The 26,648-nt window shown below is 31.3% G+C and overlaps 2 protein-coding genes across 2 annotated transcripts; one reads left to right on the plus strand and one right to left on the minus strand.

Annotated features, from left to right (window-relative positions):
* Nucleotides 1–31: 31 nt before the first annotated feature.
* LOC127259485 (protein DYAD) lies at nt 32–3,480 on the minus strand. The gene is made up of 9 exons (XM_051286850.1): nt 3,307–3,480; nt 2,796–3,209; nt 2,386–2,735; nt 1,866–2,249; nt 1,717–1,776; nt 1,468–1,609; nt 1,324–1,377; nt 310–966; nt 32–232 (listed from the first exon to the last, which is right to left on the minus strand). The coding sequence occupies exons 1-9, from the start codon at nt 3,478–3,480 to the stop codon at nt 32–34; spliced, it is 2,436 nt and encodes an 811-aa protein (XP_051142807.1).
* Nucleotides 3,481–11,450: 7,970 nt separating this feature from the next.
* LOC127260169 (hexose carrier protein HEX6-like) lies at nt 11,451–13,739 on the plus strand. Its single transcript, XM_051287866.1, has 3 exons — nt 11,451–11,634; nt 11,907–12,229; nt 12,611–13,739. The coding sequence occupies exons 1-3, from the start codon at nt 11,505–11,507 to the stop codon at nt 13,673–13,675; spliced, it is 1,518 nt and encodes a 505-aa protein (XP_051143823.1). The 5' UTR covers nt 11,451–11,504; the 3' UTR covers nt 13,676–13,739.
* The last annotated feature ends 12,909 nt before the right edge of the window (nt 13,740–26,648 follow it).

Below are 26,648 nucleotides of genomic sequence, written 5' to 3' on the forward strand. Positions count from 1 at the left end.
AGATACCACTACTGATTCAGCATGAAGATATTCAACCATGGTTAGATTCATCAGCAGAAGAAGATTTGAAAGAAGATAGTGCCAGCCAGTTACCAACTTCAGAAGACAAGTTTGTTTCTGAGGATCCGCAGCATGTGTTGCATTCCTTTGGATCATTGTCTGCTGCTCCATTTCTTGGCCTGTTAGTTGAGTTCTGCCATGGCTCTGTATTTGCAGGAGGTGACAAATTGGTCTGCAGTGCACACAAACAGCAAACATTACAAGAACCCTTTTGAATTTTTAAAGCCAATCCACATTATTCATACTCACCACCAGAGCCACAGCATTGGGATTGATTGTGGTGGTAGTGATCAGATTCATTGAGTTGGTAGTTGTACAATGACTTGGGCCATCCATGTCATTTTGGACTTTAGGTATGGAGACTGTAACTGGGCGTTTCTCAGCCAGTGGCTTGACAATGGAGGCAGGGTGGTGGTTGTTGTAAGGCAGCTGGGGTGGAGCTAAAGCAGTGGAGGAAGAAACTGAGGGTGGGGTTGGGACTTCAACTTGGACAAGAACTTGGGGGGACATGATCTTGCCAGAACTTGAGTTGTTGCTGCTGTTGTTGTTGTTGTCTTTGACCATGTTAGGCCAGAGGAAAGTCCCCTGGGGTTTACAGATTCTGAACCCACTCTTCAGCCTTTGTATCTTGGCTGCTTTTTCCTCAGCTGTTGCTGGTGGTGATGGTGCTGTGGCCATGATCTTTTTGGTTTCTGCTGCTGCTTTTGGAGGTGGTGCTTCAGTTTGGGCAGTGGTGGTGGTCTGATCTTTGCCAGGTATGAATAATGGTTCTTCCCTTGCCGCCATTAATGTTTGTACCTGCTGTTGTTCTTTGCTTTTTACTTGTGTCTCTGTTGCCACCATTAATGTGTAGTCCTCTTTTGTTGCTCTTTCTTCTAATTTGGGTCTTGCCTTTCCCCTCTTTTCCTGTTCCAGTTTTTGATATATTCATGTTATGCATTTCAGTTATATATATATAATATAACACATAGTACTATTAATGCTCATTAAAATTGAAAGAGATCATCGTCAGTACACTCCCACAGTCAAATATGTTTATTATCATTGCTAGGGCAAATGTATATTATATTGGGAAATGGAGATTTGAATCTTATATCTAGGATCCACAAATAGACAGATTTAATAAGTCAACAACATGGTGATTTCATCTTTCCTATTTTAGTGTCTCAAAATTGTGACAAATCTATGCAAGTTCATTTAATTCAAAACATAATCATGCATGCACCCGAGCTTTTAATGAGAACTAACGGCAATTGTTGGTACCTCTATTTGTTTCAAACAATCTGCTATGCCCATCAATTGTTTCTTGCAGTCTTCCTGGAAGAAGAGTGGTGATAATAACAGTTTATAGCACTGTGTGAGTGATCAAATAACTGAAATATTATTTAATGTGTTTGAAATAACTACCAGTGAAACTGGTGCATTGTCAAAATCACTCTTTTGGGGCTTCATCAATGAAGCAGCCACCTGCTGAGCAGATTGGTTAGATGCTGACTCCATTTCTTGATTCATTTCTTTCCTCCTTTTGGATGCAAAATTTTCAAGTTCACTGCATGTGCATGAAATAGTCCTCACGTAAAATAATATTTATAACAATTTATTTCTAACATGAAGACAATAAAAAGGTCAAATTCTGTATCCTTGTATATAAATCACCTCCTTAATTTCCTAATGTTTTCTTCCAACTCCACCTTTGTTACCAACAGCTCCAAATCCCTAGTCACAAAACAAATCAACATTATCACAAGAATTGTTACACTTGTATATAACAAATCCCAAATATACCAAATCTCTTATGTACACACCTTTTTATTTTGGAAATGTCATCCTTTAAAAGCTTCAATTCTTTAGCACAATTAGGATCCTGAGTTGGAGGATCTCCAGGTTTCCAACCAGGTGGGGGTACCCAGTAAGGGTCAGTGACCCCAGCTTCCCTCCTGATGTTCACAAGATCAGCACTCTCTAGCCAATACTCCATTGCTCCATCCGGGTTGTGCCGCCGCCTAAACCTCTCTTCCCCACCAGGTGCAAGCTTCCCAGCCATATGCTTAAGAAGATGATCAAGTAGCCCTGTGTCACCAATACTTTTCCTTGCTTCTGATCTCAATTGAGGCCTTAGAATCGGTTTCTTGGCCGTCGCATTTTTAGCTTTCATTACCCTCAAAAGATTCTCCTCAGCAAGCTTGTACCTGTATGAATTAATACATGCTCAATTATCTCAACAACAAGCAATGAAAACTAAAGCTATTAACAACTAATTAATTTAATAAAATTTTCTTGTGTGTATTTATATAATTATATATGTATGTATGTATGTATGTATACCTTTCAGCAGACCAACGATCTTTTGGATCTCTTAATACAAGTGCTTCCTTGAATCTTGATTTTCCCTTGTTCTTCTTGACTGAATACTTCTTCTGCTTAGGCTTTTTCTTGATCTCAACTTTTTCATTCTTTGGCTTCTTCACACCCTTGTTTCTAAATGTGTATCTCTTTCGTTTCAAATTCTTGTTACCTTTTTTAGACTTATTTCCATCCTCTTCTTCTGATTCTTCCTCTCCTTCCTCTTCTTCCTCCTCTTCTTCTTCCTCCTCTTCCCCTCCCTCATTCTCCTGATCATCATCTTCCTCATTCCACTCATCATCTTCTCCACCCTCATCCTTCTCATTATTATTCTCGTTTCCATTATTACCAGTAGCATTCAGCCCACTAATATCAGAACCTCCATGATTAACATGAGTATCCTCAGCTTTATTAACCAAACTTGAAAAAGAGTTGTGGCCATGTACACAATCATCCTCACCCTCCTTATTATGCCTACCAAGATACTTCACCTGCCTTCTCACACCCCACCTTAGCATCCCACTCCCCTTCAGCTCTGATAAACACTTACCCTTGTTATCTGCAACATTAACCTTATCCGAAAAAGCTGAACAGCTAATCAGCCAGAAGACTTCTTGGCTCTTCTTCTCAGAGAATACCTCCGCTGGAACCATTCTTACAAGAACTTTAGCTGCGAGCTCCGGCGCCATCACGAACTTCTTGTCCAAAGCTGGGTGTGTTTCCCTTGTGCTGTAGTTGAAAAATGCTCTTAGTGATTCCATGCTTGGATACCTTACTGATACATTCGTCTCCGTTTTCTCGCAAACCTAAAATCCAGAATCACTGATTAAAGCAATATAGTATAAAATAGCTTGAACCACAAGTTATGTCGACTATCTTGATTAATCGGTGCACATTTCTTACCATAGCAACTCGGATTGACTTGAGTTGGACTGGGGTTCTTGGGGGTAGCTGTATATGATCGATCTCGTAGAGAAAACCAGATTTGATTTTGTCTTCAATGGCGGATCTATTATCTCCATCGTTGTCCGCTGCATCTTGATAGGAAAACGAGAGATCATCAGTTTCGGCGCACATTTTTTCAGATCAGTAGAAAACTAACTTCTTCTACGATAGCTTGGAATTGATAACTTGCAGTTGTGGTGAGCAGAAAACAAGGTGGGAATACGTGAGGGTGAAAGCACGTATGTATGATATATGTATATATATATATATATGGTACCTTCAAGCAAGAGAGTACTGCGGTGGTGAGATGAAAGAGGAAGTGGTACGGCGTTGGTCAGTGGGCCTATAAGTGGCGGAGACGCCGGAGCGGTGCTGCTGTCTTGCTCCGCCCCTTTTTGGTAGCACTGCTCTGTTACCTGCATCAAAAGATCGGTACCTTTTTGCCTTCTTTTTCGGAATATGCAAGAGATGCTATTTATGCTCAAACACGAACTGATTGTTCATGTATTCGCAGAACTAGGGTTCATACTAATGCGTATATAGCATTAAATGCATCTGCATCTATGTCTCGCAGCACAAACACAAATATATATATATACAGTATGTCAAAACCTCATAATAGCTAGGGTTTCTGAGTCTCCCAAATTCCCCACAAACAAGTACGTACGATGCACGAATACTCTCTATATATATATCATGATATATAGGGTTTATGCTCCACCATGATCATATATGCATGCGTCTTGCGAGCAAAGACACGCACAAATCAAACAGAATGAAGCTGCCGCCCGCGTGGGGATGTGTATATCAGGTTAGTGATTTCGCCATTTCTTTTTGGCAACCAAGAAATGTAGCCTAATGGCGCGTGAAATAATTGTACCATTATCTAACTGCTCGAGACAAAAATAACAGACGGAAAAGCGGTTTCTGATGCAAAACCATGCGTCAGAATTGACAGCAGGAAGAGAGAGAGAGAGAGAGAGAGAGTGAGTGTGTGTTACAACTTACAACCTGTATTGAATTTCCGTAGCAGGTTTCCATATGTCACCCACAATCTGAAATCATGCAGGACCAAAATTGAACCACGTAGAACTTCAATTGTGGAAGAAATTAGAGCAAACACTGGAGTTTGCTTGATGCAACAATGCAGGATCGGAGAGAGAATTCAGATTTGCTGAAGAATCAAGCAAGAAATTAGGGTTTCCAGGAAAAGGGTAAACTTGCCTCCATCTTATATCTATTTATATATATATATATATACATACATATGGTTTCATTTTGTATTAGTTTGATTTCGAACTCTAGTTTTGATTTTTTAATATAAATAGTAATTGACTGTAATATTTTAGAAAAAATATTTTTTTATAGGATTACTTAATAAAAAATTGATAAAAAAAAAATTAAAAAGAAGAAGTAATTAATCATACATTTTCTTTCTAGTGGGTAGATCTCATACCCTTAACATATTATATATATATATATATTTAACTATTTCATCTCTCAATAAAATTTTGTTTATTTATTGAACCAAATTGCAATTTCTAATTTTCATATGATTTTACTTTGTTCCTATGCAAAGGAACAAATTATAATTTCGTGTGTGGTAAATTTTGAATTTGAATTTATCAATCCCAACAATATATAGTCTTTTGTTTATTTATTTATTTTTGAAAGAAAGACATGTGAATGATCTAAGATCAATTTGTATAAAATGAATAATACTTCCTCCGTCCAATTTCTATTATTCTAAAGTATATTTGCACTGTTTTTTTAGGTGATTTTTTTTTTTTTTTTTATAAATTGACAAATTTGTTCTTAATTGTATGACAGAGATTAAAAGTAATAAATGAATGAAGGGTAAAAATGTAAAATTTGTATTTAAAAAAGGAAATAGGATAATAGTTGTTGGACGATATTAATTTGTGAACAGAGGGAGTATAATCTAAAATAAAAAGCAAATGTCATGTCTATATATATATATGTATGTATATTGTAGGTTAATTACTTTGTATTTGCTTAGATATATTTTGAAATTATTTTGATGTTTTTTGTTTGTTTGAAAATGGTTACGTGTTGAATATATGTTATTTGTCTTGTAATGAAATATTATTACTTCAAGTTAATATATTAATTTAATCAAATTAGTACTGATTAACAAGTAGCTCCGGAATTATTGTTGTTGTATTACTATAGAATTAAATACTCCCTCCGTCCCGGATATTTTGTCCGCTCTACTGTAGACACGATAATTTAGGAGGAGTATAATTAGTAAATAATTGAAAATGTATTAATGAAAATAATTATCATATAATAAAAATAATTATAGATTAAGATTAATATAACGGATTATTATAATTAAAATTAAAAAAATTATAAATTATATTTTTTAAAAATAAGATTAAAATATATAACTCTTTTCCAAAAACAAAAGTGACAAAAAAAATGAGACGGGTGGAAATGGAAAGATGGACATGAGACGTGGGACGGAAGAAGTATTTACTAAGTAAAGTTCAAAACACAAAGGGAAAAAAAATCTACAAATATATTTGGGCCTGGGCTTTTCTGCATCTGTTAATAAAGGCCCATAACTTTATGGCCATGTTTGATCATAGGATTTTACAATATTTATAATTTTTTTTTCTCAAAAATATTTAGGTCAAGCATATGTTTTTTTAAATTTCTTTTATATTATTTAAAAAAATAATTTTACATTTAAATATTACTATCAATATATTTATATCATATTAAACAATTACTATTTTATTTTAGAATCTTACTATTAAAAATATAACCGAGCAAACAAACGCATCGTAAGTAGCCTGGCTTATTTGAATAAATGAATATATCACTCAATATTTTTTATGACAATATTTTCAATGAATATTACTAAAATAACAATAACTACACTCATATAAAGTATATAATATGTATATATATATTCTATCAATTCATAAAAATAAAAATAAAAAAATTAATAATTCAATATAAATTATTATTTTTTAATATTAATTATGTTTTATATATAACATAAATTGTGTTTATTTGTAGAATTTTCACAATATTTTAACTATTCATTTTACTTTTTTCATTTTAAAAATAACAAATCAAACAATTATATTTTATATTATATTAAAAAATAATTTTATATTTAAAATATTAAATCAATATTTATTTATATCACGCTTAAACAAATATTCAAACATCCAAATCCAAATCCAAATATAAAGTCCACAATCAAACACATACAGGTCAAAACTCAAAAACAAAACACATAAAACATACACTCAATTACTTTCAACTTTATTGACCTTATTTTCCAATTTAATAAATACATATAATTCTACCAAATATATATATATATATATATAAGTAGAGAAAAATAAGTATTAACATAATACTCCCTCCGTCCCAGTACAATAGTCTTGTTTACTATTTTTGTCCATCCCAAAATAATAGTATTATTTCCATAAATAATTATATCACCAAAAAAATACTCATATTTTTTTATTTTTATTACACATTTGCCACTGTTTTTTACACTAATACACTCACAAGAACAAAAAAAATTCTTTTATATATACTTTTTACCAACTACCAATGTAATATCAATATTTTTTAAATCTCGTGCCCAACCCAATTAAAACTATAATTTTGGGACGAGAATATAATTAATTAATAGGATATAATTTGTTTACTACCTAATGTTTCTTTAAAATCAAAATTAACTCTAATAAATTCAATCAAAATTCTCCAATTAAAAATATATTTAACATAAAATGCATTATATATATATATAATGGAATATTTTTTAATTAAATTACATTTATTAGAAATGAGGTTATGGATACATACAAAGAAAGAGATAGAGAATACAAGTGGTGTGTTTCAGTGTGCATGTGTTTTTTAAATAAATTTTTTATTTAGATAATATTTAATACAATAATTTATTAAATAGATATATATATATAGATATAGATATTTTGGAGAATATAAAATTCAAATAGTAATTTTTTTAAAAAAAAGAAAAAAGAAAAAAACAGACCCTAATATACTTATTATTATATTATAAGTACTCTCTCCATTTCATAATAAAGTATTTATTTTTTTATTTTAGTCCGTTCTATAACAAAGTATCTATTTCTTTTTTTTTTAGTAACTATCTACCTAACATTACAAATATCATACATTTATATCACACATACTAACAATATTATTTTAATCATTTTTACTTTATTTCTATTATATCCCAATATAATACTAATATTTTTAAAATTACGATTAAAAAAAGGGAGGAAGTATTATATTTGTAAGAAGGTGACGGATGAATAAAGGGTAAAGAGAAGCTTTCCTACAATTGGATATAGTTAATTTCATTTATATATATATATATATATATATATATAGATAGATAGATAGAAAGAAACTTCATCAGAAAGATTCAAAATACTTAAAAGATAAAGAGCATAAAATAAAAACAAACATGATTATTTATTTTAGATTAAATTGCACAAAATCCAGATATGATTTCACGAAATTGCGCAAAATTTTTTATACTTCTAAAATTGCGTCAAACTTCCTCGTAGTTTCATAAACTCTGCGTCTAATCCCCTCAACGGTCTTTATTTAACGGTATTTGACCTAAATGCGCCCAAACTGCGAATAAATTTTAGAATTTAAATTTCTATACCCATTAAATTACAAATATATTTATTTTTCTTATATTTAATATAAAAATACAGTAAAAATAAATTTTTAAAACCTGAAAAAAAAAATTATTTTTTAGTATATTTATTATTTTTTTAGGGTAAATATAATAAAAAATGAACATATGTTAAATTTTAGATGTTTATAAATTAAGATTCTAAAATTTATTCGCAATTTGGGCGCATTTAGGTCAAATAGCGTTAAATAAGGACCACCAAGAGAGTTATACGCAAAGTTAATGAAAATACGAGGATATTTGATGCAGTTTTAGAAGTATAGGAGATTTGACATAATTTCAAAATCAAATCATCATTATTTAGTAATATAATATTCAATAAAAATACATTTTTATATATATATATAAAATATAATATTACAATATTATTTAAATTAAAATTAAAATTCAAGTTTCAAATTAAAACCAAACAAATCCTTTATGATATTAATTAAACAGAAATTGGATTCTTGATATGATAAGGATGAATCCTTGCTGAATTTATTTACTGATTCAAGAAAATAATTTTTAAACAGAAATTGGTTCACTGTGTTTTATTTTTATTCTTTTAATAAAATAATTTTTAAATGTGATGTTTTATGCTTGAAAATTAAGTATGAGCCTTTATAAAAATATATTATTTATATTTTATAAAATTATTCAAATTATTATTTAAATTAAAAAAAAAATGAAACTAACATTCGAAAAAACTAATAAAATAAAATAAAAACACTACCGCATTGGATTTGTTCATTTTGTGTTTTGTTATTGACGTATTTCAAATTATATTTATAATATAATATTTTATTGAATAATTAATTTGTTGAGTGGATAATATACATTATATATTATTTTAATGTATATATTATATTTTTTCAAATTAAATATTATGAGGTCGTTCCACCCAAAAATCCCGAACAAACTCTATATTCATTTATATTTACATATTTATGTTTTTCGAACAAAATTTCTTATATTTAGTTTATTGCATATATATATATATATAACAATGATAATACTCCCTCTATTTCCATTCATCGATGTCTTTTGGAGTTCTATATTAAATTAAAAGATAATATTATTTTATTAGATAGTAAAAATGTGTAAGAGTTTTTTATTTTTTATTTTTATATTTTTTTATTTTTACCTTTTGACTTTATATATAAAGTAATTGTATATGTAATTGTATGTTTGTAATTAAAGTAAAAATTAAGAGTACGTTAGTATTAGATTATTCTAAAATAGAATGTGATATCTTGAAGTGACACAAACGAAAATGGTAAAAAATAATAGTTTAAATTGGAATAAAAAAAAGTATAAAAAATATAAAAATTCTCATTTCGTTTATAATTAACAGAACATTCAATCAACATATTTTTTGTGCGTGCATTATAAAATGAGTACATTTAAATATTTTATAGAAAGACATAAATATTCTTCAACTTTTGATGATAAAATTAAATTTTTGATATTTTTCTTTAACATTAATAATTAAAAATGACAAATAGTTTGTTTCAAACAAATTATTCACACCTACAAAAGTATTTACATTTTTAGTATTTTTCTTTGTCCTCTTTTGTAATACACAGACAAACAGGTGTAGATTAACCGTTCAATTAATTAAAGACGAAATGAGAATTTCGTGCATATTTTTTCATATTATAAAGTATGTAATAAATTAAATATAGAGAAAATTAATAAAAATAAATATTTTATAATATTTTTATAATTTTAATAATTAAAAACAGAAATTCTATTCGAAACAAAAAAAAAAATTAAATATTTTATAAAATAAAATATAAATACTATCAATAGTTATTTATATATAAATAATCAATATCAAACATTTATTCTATTAAATTATGCAATTTATTAATTAAATCAAATAGTCAAATATATCCTCTAAAAAATAATGCAATGATTGAAATATGATTGACTAAGGTTAGTGGGCTGATCAATTACGGTAATGGTGAGATACTTTGAGTTGAAAGTAGGTCGGTCGGTCAAAAACGTACACGTGTCACCAAATTTCTTAAAATAAGTTTTAACGGATAGTCCGTTAACAAATTAGTGTCCTATTTTTTTATTTGGGACGTCCAACAACTATTGTCTTATTTTTTTTTTTAAATGACATTTTACATTTTTACCCTTCATTATTTATTACTTTTAATATCTACCATATAATTAAGGACAAATTTGTCCATTCATAATAAAAAGACAATCATCTAAAAAATCGTGCAAATATACTTTAGGACAATAGAAAATTGGATTGAGGGAGTAATTCATAATTACCATCTCTCTATTATTTAATTTTTAAAAAATATACATATCAATTTTTTATTTTTTTTTTCACTAATAAAATTTTATACTCCACATACAACTTTGGAGTATTTGATAAAATATTTTACGAAAAAATATATATATATTTTTAAAGAAATACACTTCTAAGTTGTGTACTTAAATATATACACATACGCGCGTGTGTTCGGTTGGCATACTTTTTTTAAATTAAATATTTATTTTTTATTTTTATATTATATTAAAAATTAATATTACATTCAAAATACTATACAATATATATTTATATTAAATTATATAAATATTTAAATTCAAAATTTTTATTATTCAAATATTCAAGATTCAAATCTCCAAACAAATCCACGTTTGCTTGTTATATAAAATTTTAAAAACAATAGTAATATTTAATATATAAAAATTATTGTATTGATGAAAAAATAAAAAAATACTTTTATTACTTATGTTTGATTTTACAAATTTATTGAGTGTTATTATAATAAATATATTGAATTATAAGGATGTAAAAATAATTGTATTGAATTGCTATTTTTTAAGTTGATGGAATATATATTATGTAGTATATATTTTGTATAAATATATAGATTGTGTTTTATATAATAATAATAATAACAAAAAAAAATATATCAAAATTTGTTTGTCTCGTATAATTTGTCATTTTTTTTTGAAAATACAACTGTACGCTCTAATTACATTTTAAATTTTATAATTTATAATTTTTTAAAACTATTTAGTCATTTTAGTTTTACTTTATAATATTTTTATTATATAATAATTGTTTTTACTAATACACGTACTAATTATTTACTAATTATATTTTATTTAAATTTTCGTGTCTAAAGTAACATGAACACTTTAACTCGGAAGGAGAGAATATAATAATAATAATAATAATAATAAGACACAAAAAGAATAATACTAATTAAATTAAAAAAAGGTTTAGAGAAGAACATGTGCTATATTCCCATTTCCCACTTTGAATTACCATAGAACTCTGCTACCCCACCCCACCCACCCCGCCCCACACCATCAACATTATTCTTCCCCTATAAATTCAACCTTCTCCACAACCCCTTTTCTTACAACACCCCCAAAATTACAATTAACCCCATCATAATAACAATAATTACATAATAATCCCATGGCGGTCGCCGTCGCCATCAAATCCGACGGCCGGGATTACGCCGGCAGGGTCACTCTCTACCTCCTTCTTTCCTGCATTATCGCGGCCTCCGGTGGCATCATTTTCGGCTACGACGTCGGCGTCACAGGTTCCAAATTCTACAATAAAAAATAAATAAATAAAAAACATTTTTGTGGGTTTTAGTTTTTGGATTTTAATTTTTTAATAGCAAAAAGTTAAATTTGTATAGTTATTTGATGCTGTATAAATAGAGGTGATGTGATATTTTTAATGTAAAATAAATTTTTTTTTTAAAAAAAAGAATCTAATAGTAAAAACATGCAGTAAAATCCACAGCTTAATTACTTTTGTAGTATTTGATTCGATGATTAATTGTAAGAAACGATTATGTTGATGAAGGTGGAGTGAGTTCGATGGAGCCATTTTTGAAGAAATTCTTCGGAGGAGTTTACAAGAAGATGAAAGAGGACACAAACATAAGTAACTATTGCAAATTCGATAGCCAACTTCTTACATCTTTCACTTCCTCCCTCTACATCTCCGGCCTCATCTCCTCCTTCCTCGCCGCCGTCGTCACCCGCGACTACGGCCGGAAGGTCTCCATCGTCGTCGGTGGCTTCGCTTACATGGCCGGCGCCGCCATCGGCGGCGTCTCCGTCAATATTTACATGCTCCTCCTCGGCCGTATTTTGCTCGGCGTCGGCCTCGGTTTTACCAATCAGGTAGTAAAATTAAAAAATAATAATATTTTAATTTTAGTAAAAAATAAATTTAAAATATTATAGAAATACCAATCACCTAGTAAAATTTAAAAATAATAGTATTTTAATTTTAGTAAAAAGTAAATTAAAAGTATTATAGAAATACCAATCAGCTAGTAAAATTTAAAAATAATAGTATATAACTTTAGTGAAAAGTAAATCGAAAGTATTATAGAAATTCATTAAAGAATTAGTAAAAAGGTGATAGATTAAAGAAAAAAAATGACAAATTGCTTATTTTTATTAAAATAAGGATAATAAAATTACGAATAAATAAAATAGACATAAATTTAGTTTATGACTAAACAAATAGTGACTAATTTTAGCATAATATTTTTGCAGTCCGTGCCTCTCTACTTGTCAGAAATGGCGCCGTCGAAGTACAGGGGAGCGTTCAACGTGGCGTTCCAAGTATGCGTCAGCATCGGCTACAACGCCGCCACGATGATCAACTACGGCACGGAAAAAATCCGCGCCGGATGGGGTTGGCGTATTTCGGTGGCGATGGCGTTTGTGCCCGGCGCATTCCTCGGCATCGGGGCGATGTTCTTGCCGGACACGCCCAACAGCATCATCCACCACGACAACAATCCGGAGAAGGCGAGGAAGACGTTGGAGCGGATCCGCGGCACGGATGACGTCCAAGCCGAGCTCGACGACCTCGTCGAGGCGAGCCAGGCCTCGAAGGCCGTCAAGCATCCCTTCAAGAACCTAATGCGGCGGAAGTACCGTCCGCAGCTCGTGATGTCAGTGGCGATGCCGTTTTTCCAGCAGATCACTGGCATAAACGTGACGTCGTTTTACGCGCCGATATTGTTCCTGACCCTCGGGTCGGGCGAGCAATCCTCGCTCTTGTCGACGACTGTGATCGGATTGGTCGGGTCGACTTTCACGCTGATCACGGTGGTGTTGGTGGACCGGGTGGGGCGACGGCCCCTATTCCACGTCGGAGGGGTGCAAATGTTCGTCTCATTGATTCTCATCGGCGGCATAATGGCCGGAAAATTAGGCGATCATAATGTGATGGAGAAGGGGTACGCGATGGCAGTCTTGGTTTTAATTTGTATCTACATTTTGGGCTTTGGGCTTTCCTGGGGCCCGTTGGGCTGGGTCGTGCCGAGCGAGATATTCCCGTTGGAGGTCCGGTCCGCGGGCCAGAGCATCGTCGTGGCCGTGAACCTCTCGATGACATTCATCATCGCGCAATTGTTTTTGGCGATGTTGTGCCACTTGAAGTCGGGGATTTTTTTCTTTTTTGCAGTGTGGGTGTTCGTGATGTCGGTTTTTGTGTACTTTATGCTCCCGGAGACCAAAGGGATTCCGATAGAAAAGATGGAACGGATTTGGCGGGAACATTTTTTTTGGAAGCGATTCGTCGGAAGTGACGAAGAAAATGGTAAAGTTTAGGCAGTTTTTACGAAGGAAATTCGATTTGACGACGTGTTTGGTTGGAAGAATAATGTGTTAAAAATGGAAGAATTGTTGTGTTTCTGTCTTCCAAATTTGTTTAAGCTTTTGTTGTTGAATCGAGTGTTGTCCGTCGTTGTTTTAGCCAAATTGAGTTGTGTGTTATTTTTTTAAAAGAATTACCATGTATCGAAAAGTTTTAGAAATTTTTTGAATATAATTATAATATTTAAATCAAAATTAATACTATTCATTTTAGACAATTTCAAATCAATCGGAATGTCTTTTTTAGTATTTCAAATCAAAATCGATACTATTTATTGGTGTCTTATAACACTAATGTAACGATATTTATACAAAACATTAATTATACAAATATAAGGATATTTTTAATGTTAAAAACAATGACGCGGTGAACGGGGGTAGTATTATTTTTTCTTACAAAATATCACATTAAAATATTATTTAAACAAAAATTCAAATTAATTTCAAGCAATAAACAAACAAACAAGTGCTTTGAAAATTGATGAATTGTCGTTTTCAGTTGGAATTGGATTCCAATGAATAATCAGAAGTAGCACCAATACCAATTGATAATTATATATAATGGTGGCATGATATATGTTACGCCTTATCCTGGAATATGAGGTATCAGAATTGTAGACTGTCCTATATATCATCTTTTTGTTTTCACATAGGCATAATTTAAAAGATGACTTTCGTAAAAGAAAATAAAAAATAAAAAATAAATTGAATATTAATTACATGAATAATTAATCAATCAATTTAATTTTTATTTAATCTCGAATAGCCAGCTTCGGCTCATCTATAAAATTAATCTAACACCGATCCAACTCCTAAGTATCACATATATTAGTTTGAGATTATGATATTATTGTTTATTTATTAAAATATTTATGTTTATAAAATAGTATTAATTTTTTTATTATTATTATTATTTTCATACAAACTTCAAAACTCTAAAAATTTTAGAAAATTGAGTTTCATAAAAATAATAATAAAAAAATAAACATTTTGTGTAATTTTTATAAACCAATATTTGATATAATATATATATATATATTGAATAGTGTTAATTTTTTTAAAAATCTATGTAAAGAGAATTAAGAAAAACAATTTTGCAATTGTAAAGAATTCTATTTTGTAGCTTTTCAATAAAAGCATATTTCATCTAAAATAATAATAATAATAATAATAATAATAATAATAAAACCTGTAATATAAAAATAAAAAATAAGAAGCTTGCAATCACTATTTTAAATATGATTATTTTAAAAAGAAAATCTTTATAATATATGTATGATATCATTTATCAGTAATATATTCTAAAATAAGTATTTATTATTCAATTAGAATATTATATTAATTTTTTTTTTTATTTTTTACTGCTCTCAAAATTTCTAAATTTTAAATATTTTCAAAACATATCTAAACACAACCTAAATTTTAAATAAAAAAAAAAATTATTATAAAAAATTTCTATGTATAATTTTAACTAATGCCCAAAAAGATTGTACAACATGCATATAGTGCTATAAGTTTGATATATTTTTAACTATTACTTTATTATTATTTTTAAAAATAAAAATAAATTTTTTATTAATTTCAATTAAAATAATAAAAGAGAAAATTTACATGGTAGAAAAATTTGCAAAAAATTACATCCTAAATAAGAAAGAATAACAAAAAAATAGGATACGGTAGTACTATATGTATTTACGCATCATTCCACTTAAAAGGTCGTTTTATTATTTTCCTTAGTCTTAATACAAAGTATTTGTTTGTTCAATATATATATATATATATATATATTAATATTATTACATTAATTTAAACCTCCAAAGCAAAATAACTTTTTACATAAAAACATATCACTAATTATTATTAAAATATACTCCTTTGTCCCACATAATTTGTCCCTATTTTCTATTTTCGTCCGTCCCACATAACTTGTCTTTTCTATTTTTGGAAATATAATTATGTACTTTAATCGTATTTTAAATTTTAAATTTTATAATTTTCTTAATTTTAATTAAACTATTTACTTATCTTAATCTTAATTTATAATTATTTTTACTAATACACTTCTTAATTACTTACTAATTATACTTTATCTAAATTCACGTGTTTAAAGTAATATATTCATATTACATAGGACGGAGGGATTAATATTTATTAAAGTACACGCCAAAATTGCATAATTACTTTTTGATCCTATGAAAGGAGTATTAGTTATTTAAGTTAAAATGCAAATTCAAATAATCATAACATTTTGAATTTATTTACTTGGAATAATAATAATAATAATAATATTATTATTATTATTATTTTAAAAAAAATATATTATAAAAAATTAAAATTAAACTGTTGAGCACAAATAATAATAATAATAATAATAATAATAATAATAATAATAAATAATGGCAGTAGGATTCTGGATGGGTCTGGATATAAGCCAAACGGCCCAGAAGTCGGGAAAAAGAAGTCAGAGAGACGGGGAGGTCTGTCAAGAGGAAGGTCGTGCAAGTAAGAAGTATGGACAGACGGTCTGTCAAGAGGACAGTCTGTCCATCTAAGGAGATAAGGCAAATAGAGCCGGTTGGTTGCTCTGTGGTCGGGACCACAGTTGGTTGGTCTGCAGTCAGGACCGAGGTCGGTTGGTCCGTGGTCAGGACCACAGTCGGTTGCTCTGTGGTCGGGACCACAGGTGGTTGGTCTGCAGTCGGGATCGAGGTCGGTTGATCCGTGGTCGGGACCACAGTTGGTTGCTCTGTGGTCGGGACCACAGTCGGTTGTTGCAGAATTCGGACCAAGTAAGGTCGGGTGCGATAAGGTCGGACAATGAGGTCGGACCTGGTTGGGCCAAGCTTAAAGGTCGGGCGCAAACAGGCCGAATTTGAAAGTCGGGTATGGTAAGGTCTGGTGTGGAGATGAAACAAGATAAGGTCGGGCGTAATGAGGTCGGGCAGTGAAGTAGCATGTGCAGGTCGGGTGAGAGAGCAATTCTGGGGCGGTTGGAGGAAGTTGCAACTGGCGAACGGTTTGAGGAAGTTGCAACTGGCGAACGGTTTTTTAAGGTCGGACGTAGTAAGACGGTTGACACACGTGTCAACAGAAGAGAACTTTTGGGGCGGTTAACAACGGTTATGGTAACCGACCAGATAGCGGTTTGAACCGTTTCTTCAACAGGGTTATTTAAGGATCCGGTGCTGTTCAAAAAAAGGTATCTTCAATAAACTTCAACAAAGCAAAGTCAGATTTGGAGATCATCACTTTTATTTTCAAGTCTTTTATTTTATTTTTCTTATTTTATTTTTTTATTTTATGTATTCTACAGTGTTTAGAGATCCCTAATCTCAGGCACTCATCTATCAAATTCGAAGATATTTCTCTATTTTCGAATTTTACTTTTTATTGTTGAAAAATTGCATAACACAAACATTAGTTAAATAGTATATCAATCTATTTAATGGGATTACACACGTGTGAATGTGGTGAAGTTGTTTGGATGTAAGGTCAAAAGGCGTAAAAAATTTTAAAATTATAGAAAGCAAAAAGGCGATTCCCAAACATTCCTTTAAACAAATCCTTTAAAATTATAGAAATCCACACAAATCCTTCACATAAAATTTCCCCTTAAAAAATATCAAATCAAACACATATTTTTTATTTTTTATATTATATTAAAAATCAATTTTAAATTCAAAACATTACATCAATACATATTTATACCACATAATACAACTATTCAAATTCAAATTTATTTTTTATTATTCAAATTTCAATCCAAAATCTAAACCCTCAAACAAACGCATCCTTAAAGTATCAATCTCTCACGCTACTATATTGTGTAGTGTCAAATCCACTTATAATTTATCAATTTAAAACTCAAATTGATTAAAATAAAATAGTAACTAATTCAAATCGATTATTTTCTCATTTAATAATCAAATTATTCTCTATTTCATGAAAAAGGCAGTCACACTTTGAGACTTAAATAATTAAATAAATGTTTTAAATCACATTAGTCACACATATATATTCATTACATATAGTACTGTAGCATAGGTTGATCACTCTTATTAATTTAATTTATCTTTACATAAGCATAAAGTCCACTATTGAATTATTGATATATAGACCATTGATTTATTTATTTATTTGATTTTCAGAGCAATAATGAGATTTCAATAATTAAAAATATTAAGGGAGAATCGTGTTTCATTTGTGTTGGATTTTTTGTCCTTATGGTCCACCCCAAAAATAGATACACAAATACACACTCGTTTCGCAGCCCGAGCACATTCGGGCCTGGCCCATGTCCCGACTTCACTGACCGCCCGGTTTCGTCCCGACTTAGCAACCGGTCCCGACTTCACCGACCGCTCGACTACATCCCGACTTAGTCCGACTTGGACCGTCCGCACGACTTCGTCCTGGCTTGGATCAACCCGACTTCGTCCTGGCTTGGATCGTCCCGACTTCGTCCGTCCGCCCGACTTCGTCCGTCCGCCCGACTTCGTCCTGGCTTGGATCAACCCGACTTCGTCCTGGCTTGGATCGTCCCGACTTCGTCCCGACTTGGACCATCCGAATACATACCGACTGTCTGACCTTATGCCTCCCGACCTTGACCCACGTCCTGATCCGACCCGACTAGGATCCGCGTCTTTTTAAAGCCACGCCCCTGGCCGTCCGATCTAGGGTTTTGATCCTATCCGTCCATCCGATCTTACCTGTATATATATATATACCTGGGGTGAGAGAGGCGCCATTATTTTTTCGATACATTACTCACTCTCTCTCTAGAAGCTCACCCTCTCTAGCCTCTCTCTCTCTCGACCTTTCTTTCGCTCTCCTGTCCGACGGTGGTTCACGGCGGTTGTTGTGTAGTGCCTTTCCTCCTGTTTCTGTGGAGTTCCTTTGGCACTGGTTTCCCCCTGTTTGTGTTGTTCGTAGCCGAAAGGGGCTCGTTCAACTGTAGGCTTGTGGTTTCTGTTTCCTGTATGCCTTTTACTTTTCTGTGGGGGTTTTGTGGTTGTGAGTCGTGGTGTTGTGGCCGGTGTGCTTGTGTTAGTCGCGATTCGAGTGTGTATGTGTATATGTTGTGCTTCGAGTGGTTAGGGGCTGAGCCTAGCCAAAACGAGTTAAAGTTTTGTTCGATTTTCTTAATAAAAGTTTAGATCCGTTCCGCATTTTTAATAACAAGTGGTATCAGAGCTTTGTGTGCCTTTTTTCGTTTTAGAAAATCGTTTGTCCTTCTCGATTTTAGTTAGTTTTGGTGTAAATAGTGTAGATCTGAAAGGATCTGGTTGAATCGGACTTATTTTTCAGTGTTCGGTTCTTTTCCTTTTAGATCTGTTTGAAACCGGCCAAGATAACAGTCGATCTGTGCTTTTTAGCCTCGGTCGAGTGAGATCTGTGAATAGATAGTCTTAATCGCTTCAGATCTGTATAGTCTGTGTTAGTTGGGCTAAGTTTCAGTTAGTTTGTTACTAAACCGTTGTATTTTTAAAAAACGGTTTTGTTTTTCAAACTTTCTTTGTTAAACAAAGTATAAGTCAGGATAGTTGCCTCTGTGTGGTTTTAGATCTGTTAAAATTCGTTTGGATCTCTTTACTGTGGAGTCTAACTCAAAAGTTTTTTCGAAAATATTAAGAGTTTTTTTTTAAAAGAAAAAAAGTTCTTTAATATTCAAACTTTTCTCGGTTGAAAATTAGTGATAAAATCTGTAAGCCAGTCTGTTTTTTGCATTGTTGTGTCGGATCTGTGGAGAACACTGTTTTGGTGTTAGTTTTTCAGTGATTCTAACTTTTAGTTAGAAGAGAAACAAATTTATAGTATTTTTTTGTTTCTTGAGATTAACCATTGCTAACCCTTATTCTCCAAAAAGGAGAATAGGCCGTTTTGTGTTGTTCTCTGTTCCTATTTTTGTAGGAATATTAATTTTTTGTTGCTGTGCTTCAAGGGTAATCTCTAAAACCCATCTTTTACAATTACTGCTTTGTGTATGGTTTACTGCTTTGTGTATGGTTTATTGCTTTGGTGAATGGTTAATTACTGCATTTAATTTCTCGCCGAAATCATCTGTAAAAGGCTATTGTGAAACCAGGTTACTAAACTCTGATCCTCACATCAGTGAGTGATTCTCGAGTACCTCGGTTGAATAGTCACGAGTGTATATTGTAATAGTTAGGTTATATCTTGTGATTATTTTTCCTGCTCGTCTGTGTGATCTGTTGCCAATTTTTTGTTTCTGTTTTGTGTGAAAATTAGAAAATAATTTTCTGAACACTTAAGTAATATCTGTCTGAAATTAAAATCTGTTTTTCAATATAAATAAAATGGCGAGTCACTCTGGTTTTAGTATTCAACCTTTTGATGGAAAAATGGATTTTGCAATTTGGAAACAAAAAATGAGAAGTATTTTAGTAACTCAAAGGTTGATTAAAGCAGTGGAGCCTGATCATTCGATTCAAGTTCCTCTTGAGAGGAGGGCTGAATTGGATGAAATTGCTTCATCTACTATAATCTTACATTTGGCTGATCATGTAATTAGAAAAGTAGGCAAACAAGAATCTGCTTTGGCATTATGGAACAAATTGGATGAACTATACACTCAAACATCATTACCAAGTAGAATGTATTTGTTAGAAAAATTTTTCAGTTTTAAACTTGATTTATCAAAATCAATTGAAGAAAATCTGGATGTTTTTTCTAAACTAATACAAGATATTAAACTTACTGGTGATAAAAACATTGATGATTATAGTGCTATAGTTTTATTGAATGCCATACCTAACTCATACTCTGATGTAAAATCAGCTATTAAATATGGGCGAGATTTTATTTCATTAGATGTAGTTATTAATGGTTTAAAATCTAAAGAATTAGATTTACAAACTCACAAGTCAAGTAAGGGTGAAGTTATGTATGCTAGGGGTAGGTCACCTTTTAGATCAAATAAGAAAAATAATTTTGGTAGTAACAAAAACCAAAATAATAATAATAAAAATAGATCTAAAAGTAGAAATAAAAACAGATCTAAAACTCCTAATAAAGGGGGTAGAAGATGTTTTAATTGTGGTGACCCAAATCATTTTATACGTGAATGCCCTAGAAGAAATAAAAATAACAGTAATAATAGCAGTAACAATAGTCAAAAGCAGCAAACTAGTGAAGTAGCCAATATGACATTGCTTGATAAAATGTGTGATGATGTTTTTGCTGTTAAGACCGACTGTTCAAATGTGAATATTTGTGCAAATGAATGGCTTATAGATTCTGGTTGTACTTATCATATGACTCCTTTAAAATCAATTTTTAGTGAATACAAAACCTTAGAAAACTGCACTGTTTCCATGGCTGACAACAGTGTATCCAATGTTCTTGGAATAGGAAGTGTAAATTTAAAATTTAACATTGGTTTTGTATTGAAACTAAATAATGTGAGGCATGTTCCTGGTTTATCAAATAACTTGTTATCTTGTGCTGCTTTGTCTGATTTAGAATTAGAGGGTAAATGGGGGAGTAATTGCATGAAAATTACTAAGGGGTCCTTAGTCGTGTTTAAAGCTGAAAAACGTAATAATCTGTATGTTACTTGCGCTGAACCAATAAATGTGCCTGTAAATTCTGTAAATTCTGTTTTAGAGAATAGTGAATTGTGGCATAAACGACTAGGACACTTAAGTAATAGAGGTCTAGAAATTTTACATAAAACTGGCTGTTTTGGAAATGTAAAATTTGAACCTGTTGCTTTCTGTGATAACTGTGTTTATGGTAAACACCACAAAGTGCAATTTCCCCAACCCCCTAATAATAATAACCGAAATTTTTCAAAACAAATTTTAGACTATTTACATGCTGATGTGTGGGGCCCAGCAAGTGAGCCCACACAAGGAGGGTCTAGGTATTTTTTGTCCATTATAGACGATTTTTCAAGAAAAGTATGGGTTTTTCTGTTAAAAAACAAATCTGATGTGTTTGAAACTTTCAAAAATTGGAAAGTTAAAATTGAAAATCAAACTGAAAAGAAAATAAAATGTCTTAGGACTGATAATGGCTTAGAATTCTGTAATTCTTGGTTTGATATATTTTGTCAAGAAAATGGTATTAAAAAGCATAAAACTGTCCCCTACACACCCCAACAAAATGGGGTGGCTGAGAGGATGAACCGAACTCTCTTAGAGAGAGTTCGAAGCCTTTTGGCTTCTTCCGGTTTATCCAAGAAATTTTGGGGTGAAGCTGTTATTACGGCAGCTTACATAATAAATAGATCACCTTCGATTCCATTAAATGGTTTGTGTCCTGAATTTAAGTGGACCGGTAAAAATGTTGATTTTTCGAACATTAGGGTTTTTGGGTGTTCTGCCTTTATACGTACTAATAATGACAAATTAGATCCTAGAGTTGAAAAGTGTGTTTTTCTAGGGTACCCGGAGGGAGTAAAGGGGTATAGACTTTGGTTAAGATCTAGGCCCGGTTTTAAGGCCATTATTAGTAGAGATGTTGTGTTTAATGAAAATGAAATGCCATGCTTAAATGTTGAAAAATCTGTGAGGGATAAATCTGAATCAAATGTTGAAAATGTAGATTCAATTAGTACACCAAACGAGGTGGAGCATAATTCTGTTGATATTAGAAATGATGAAAATAATGATAATCTATCTGATATTCATAATGAAATTACTCCTGAAAATAATTCTGAAATGAATGTGCCTGAGATTGATAATTTTGTTGAGAATAATAATAATTCTGATTTTGATAGAAATGATCAAAATGAACTAGAGAATTATCAATTAACTAGAGATAGGGATAGGAGAGTCCCTAGATTACCTAGTAGGTTTGGTGATTTTGATTTAACTTCATTAGCTTTTAGTGTGTTTGAGAATTTAGATGGTAGTGAACCTAAGACCTTTAGGGAGGCCATAAATTCTGAAAATAAAATAGATTGGTTAAAAGCTATGAAAGAAGAAATGGATTCTTTATATAATAATAAAACTTGGAGTCTAGTCCCTAAACCACCTAATTGTTCTCTTGTTGATTGTAAATGGATTTATAAGGTTAAACAAGAAGATAGTGGAATTAGGTTTAAAGCAAGATTAGTAGCCAAAGGTTTTACTCAAAAGGAGGGAATAGATTATAATGAAATTTTTGCCCCTGTTGTCAAATTTACCACTGTTAGAATCATGTTAGCTTTAGTTGCCTTTTATGATTGGGAATTAAAGCAATTAGATGTTAAAACTGCTTTTTTACATGGTGAATTAGATGAGAAGATTTATATGAAACAACCTGAAGGTTTTATTGATAAAAATAAAAATAATCATGTTTGTTTGTTAAACAAGTCTTTGTATGGTTTAAAACAGTCACCTAGACAATGGAATATCAAATTTGATAATTGTATGAAAAATCTTGAGTTTACTAAAAGCAAATTTGATTATTGTTTATATTTTAAAACTGTTAAAAACCAACCTATTTTTCTTCTCATTTATGTGGATGATATGTTGATTCTAAGTCCATGTATAAAGCTGATTGATAATGTGATTAAGTGTTTGTGTGATAATTTTGACATGAAATTGTTGGGAGATGCCAAGGTGATATTAGGCATGACAATTATTAGAGATAGAAAAAATTTCAAACTGTTTTTAAATCAATCCTCCTATATTTCGAAAATTATTAAAAAAATTTTCCATGTGTGATGCAAAATCTGTATCTGTTCCAATGGCTTCTAATTTTGTGTTAAGTAGGGACCAGTGTCCAAAATCTGAGTCTGATTGTGAATATATGAAGCATGTGCCATACTCTAATGCAATAGGTTCCATAATGTACTTAATGGTTAGCACTAGGCCTGATTTAGCCTATGTAATTAGTTGTTTAAGTAGGTATATGTCGAATCCTGGTTTAGAACATTGGCATGCTTTAAAGGGGGTGTTTAGATACTTATCTGGTACAATCAATGTTGGTTTAGTGTTTGGTAAATATACTAAAAATATACAGTTAGAGGGTTTTGTAGATTCAAATTATGCTAATGATAGAGACACTAGGAAAAGTACTACTTCATATATTTTTACCTTGTGTGGAACTAGTGTTAGCTGGAAATCACAATTGCAACATATTGTTGCTTTATCTACAACTGAATCTGAGTATGTAGCAATAACTGAAGCTTTAAAGGAAGCTTTGTGGTTAAAGGGTTTAACTACTGAAATTGGTTATTTGCAACATACTGTTACTGTTTTTTCGGATAGCCAGTCCGGAATTCAATTGTGTAAAAATCCTGTGTTTCATGATAGAACTAAACACATTGATGTACGTTTTCATTTCATTCGTGATATAGTATCTAAAGATATAGTAAAATTAGAGAAGATCCCATCTGAATATAACCCAGCTGATATGGGTACTAAGGTTTTGCCTGCAAGTAAATTCGTATCTTGTATGAGATATATACATTGTGATACTTTTGATTAGCCTTATACTACTTAGTGTAGTTGGTAGGCTAATTTAATGTTCTTTCACTAACATTATGTATCTTTGTTGCAGGTATAAGGTAATATAAAATGAAATAAAATAAAAAGGGCGATGATGTTCCCCGACCATTCGGACCAAAAGTCAGGTGGAGGATTTGTTGGATTTTTTGTCCTTATGGTCCACCCCAAAAATAGATACACAAATACACACTCGTTTCGCAGCCCGAGCACATTCGGGCCTGGCCCATGTCCCGACTTCACTGACCGCCCGGTTTCGTCCCGACTTAGCAACCGGTCCCGACTTCACCGACCGCTCGACTACATCCCGACTTAGTCCGACTTGGACCGTCCGCACGACTTCGTCCTGGCTTGGATCAACCCGACTTCGTCCTGGCTTGGATCGTCCCGACTTCGTCCGTCCGCCCGACTTCGTCCGTCCGCCCGACTTCGTCCTGGCTTGGATCAACCCGACTTCGTCCTGGCTTGGATCGTCCCGACTTCGTCCCGACTTGGACCATCCGAATACATACCGACTGTCTGACCTTATGCCTCCCGACCTTGACCCACGTCCTGATCCGACCCGACTAGGATCCGCGTCTTTTTAAAGCCACGCCCCTGGCCGTCCGATCTAGGGTTTTGATCCTATCCGTCCATCCGATCTTACCTGTATATATATATATATACCTGGGGTGAGAGAGGCGCCATTATTTTTTCGATACATTACTCACTCTCTCTCTAGAAGCTCACCCTCTCTAGCCTCTCTCTCTCTCGACCTTTCTTTCGCTCTCCTGTCCGACGGTGGTTCACGGCGGTTGTTGTGTAGTGCCTTTCCTCCTGTTTCTGTGGAGTTCCTTTGGCACTGGTTTCCCCCTGTTTGTGTTGTTCGTAGCCGAAAGGGGCTCGTTCAACTGTAGGCTTGTGGTTTCTGTTTCCTGTATGCCTTCTACTTTTCTGTGGGGGTTTTGTGGTTGTGAGTCGTGGTGTTGTGGCCGGTGTGCTTGTGTTAGTCGCGATTCGAGTGTGTATGTGTATATGTTGTGCTTCGAGTGGTTAGGGGCTGAGCCTAGCCAAAACGAGTTAAAGTTTTGTTCGATTTTCTTAATAAAAGTTTAGATCCGTTCCGCATTTTTAATAACAATTTGTATTTTTTTGACCAACATATTTTATGGAGAGTATGTCCTTAAAATACATCGTAACACGAGTAAATTTATTTATTTTAAATATACTTAACAAAAAATAAATTAATTTAATTAAAATTTTAAACTCTTAAATATAGAATTCACTTAAAATATCTTTACTTTTATATATCTTCGTAATAAATAAATATTTTTATTTATATTTAAAAATTTTCATTTTTTCATAATACTATTTTAAATTAATTATAAATAAATAGATATATTATATTATTTATTTGTATTTATAATTTTTTATTATATATAAAATAATATTCATTTTGTATATATTTTATTGATATATAATACTAAAAATATTTTAAACACATATTCTAAATTTTTTTTAATCATATATGTTATTTCATATTTTTAAAATAGTAACAATACTCTTCATATATAAAATAATATTATAATTTAATTATTAAACAACTTATTAATTTATATTATTTAAATCACATGCCGGAAATAAATGGTTCATTTATTCCAGCGGGAGTATAATATTATTATTAGATAAAAATAATGGCTTCGCTTGTTAGTAACGTTTTGAGTGTTGAATTTAATTTTTTTTTTATAGAGGTTGGGTCTTGTAAAATGTGATATTTTTATATTTTATTTTCAAATGAATATTAATTCTTAGATTGAGTGTTTTTTATTTTGTGGGTGCAGTTTACTTATTTTCGTTCGATCATATTTCATTTCTCATCTAAATTTATTTTAATTTTTATTGATTGTTATTTAAATTTAAATTTATTTTTATTTCTAATAATAATAATAATATGCTATTTTTCTACTTTGTTTTTTTTTATAAAAAAATTATTTTTATTTAATTTTTTAAAAATTTATATCCAATCAAATGAACGTACAGTTGAATAACCGCTAAAATATTTAATTTTAGAGCTCTGATGAGATCTAATACATTTGACAGCTACGAGTTCTACGGCACATTTGTAGTCAGATAGCTGAAATATATTTGGAGTATTACTTATTTATTAATAAAAAACATTACTTTAGGAATATAAATTTCTTTTCATTTTTTTAATAAATAAATAAAATTGGATGTTAAATAGTAGTCTTTTTGTCCGCTAAATTTATAATTTTTTTTGTCAACAAATATATCTATATATATATATATTAGTTATAGCAAATATTTTTTTAGACTATTATTAATCTCAACACTAATTTTATAAATATGTCGGAATCATTTACACACTCATTTTATTTAATATTGTTTTTCATATTATTAATTCATCAATATAATTTTCAAAATATCTCTATTCTATGTCAATGCCAATTAAATATAATACTATATTCGTA

Source organism: Andrographis paniculata, unplaced genomic scaffold (assembly GCF_009805555.1).
Source record: "Andrographis paniculata isolate CXL003 unplaced genomic scaffold, ASM980555v1 Contig60END, whole genome shotgun sequence".
Lineage (NCBI taxonomy): Eukaryota > Viridiplantae > Streptophyta > Magnoliopsida > Lamiales > Acanthaceae > Andrographis > Andrographis paniculata.

Bases quoted from the DNA above. Each gene is read 5' to 3' on its own strand.
- LOC127260169 (XM_051287866.1), top strand. From the start codon at position 11,505: ATGGCGGTCGCCGTCGCCATCAAATCCGACGGCCGGGATTACGCCGGC. The intron at 11,635-11,906 runs GTTCCAAATTCT...ATGTTGATGAAG, and splicing joins CTACGACGTCGGCGTCACAG to GTGGAGTGAGTTCGATGGAG. The intron at 12,230-12,610 runs GTAGTAAAATTA...ATATTTTTGCAG, and splicing joins GCCTCGGTTTTACCAATCAG to TCCGTGCCTCTCTACTTGTC.
- LOC127259485 (XM_051286850.1), bottom strand. From the start codon at position 3,480: ATGTGCGCCGAAACTGATGATCTCTCGTTTTCCTATCAAGATGCAGCG. The intron at 1,777-1,865 runs GTGTGTACATAA...TTTTGTGACTAG, and splicing joins GACATTTCCAAAATAAAAAG to GGATTTGGAGCTGTTGGTAA. The intron at 1,378-1,467 runs GTAGTTATTTCA...CTCTTCTTCCAG, and splicing joins ACAATGCACCAGTTTCACTG to GAAGACTGCAAGAAACAATT.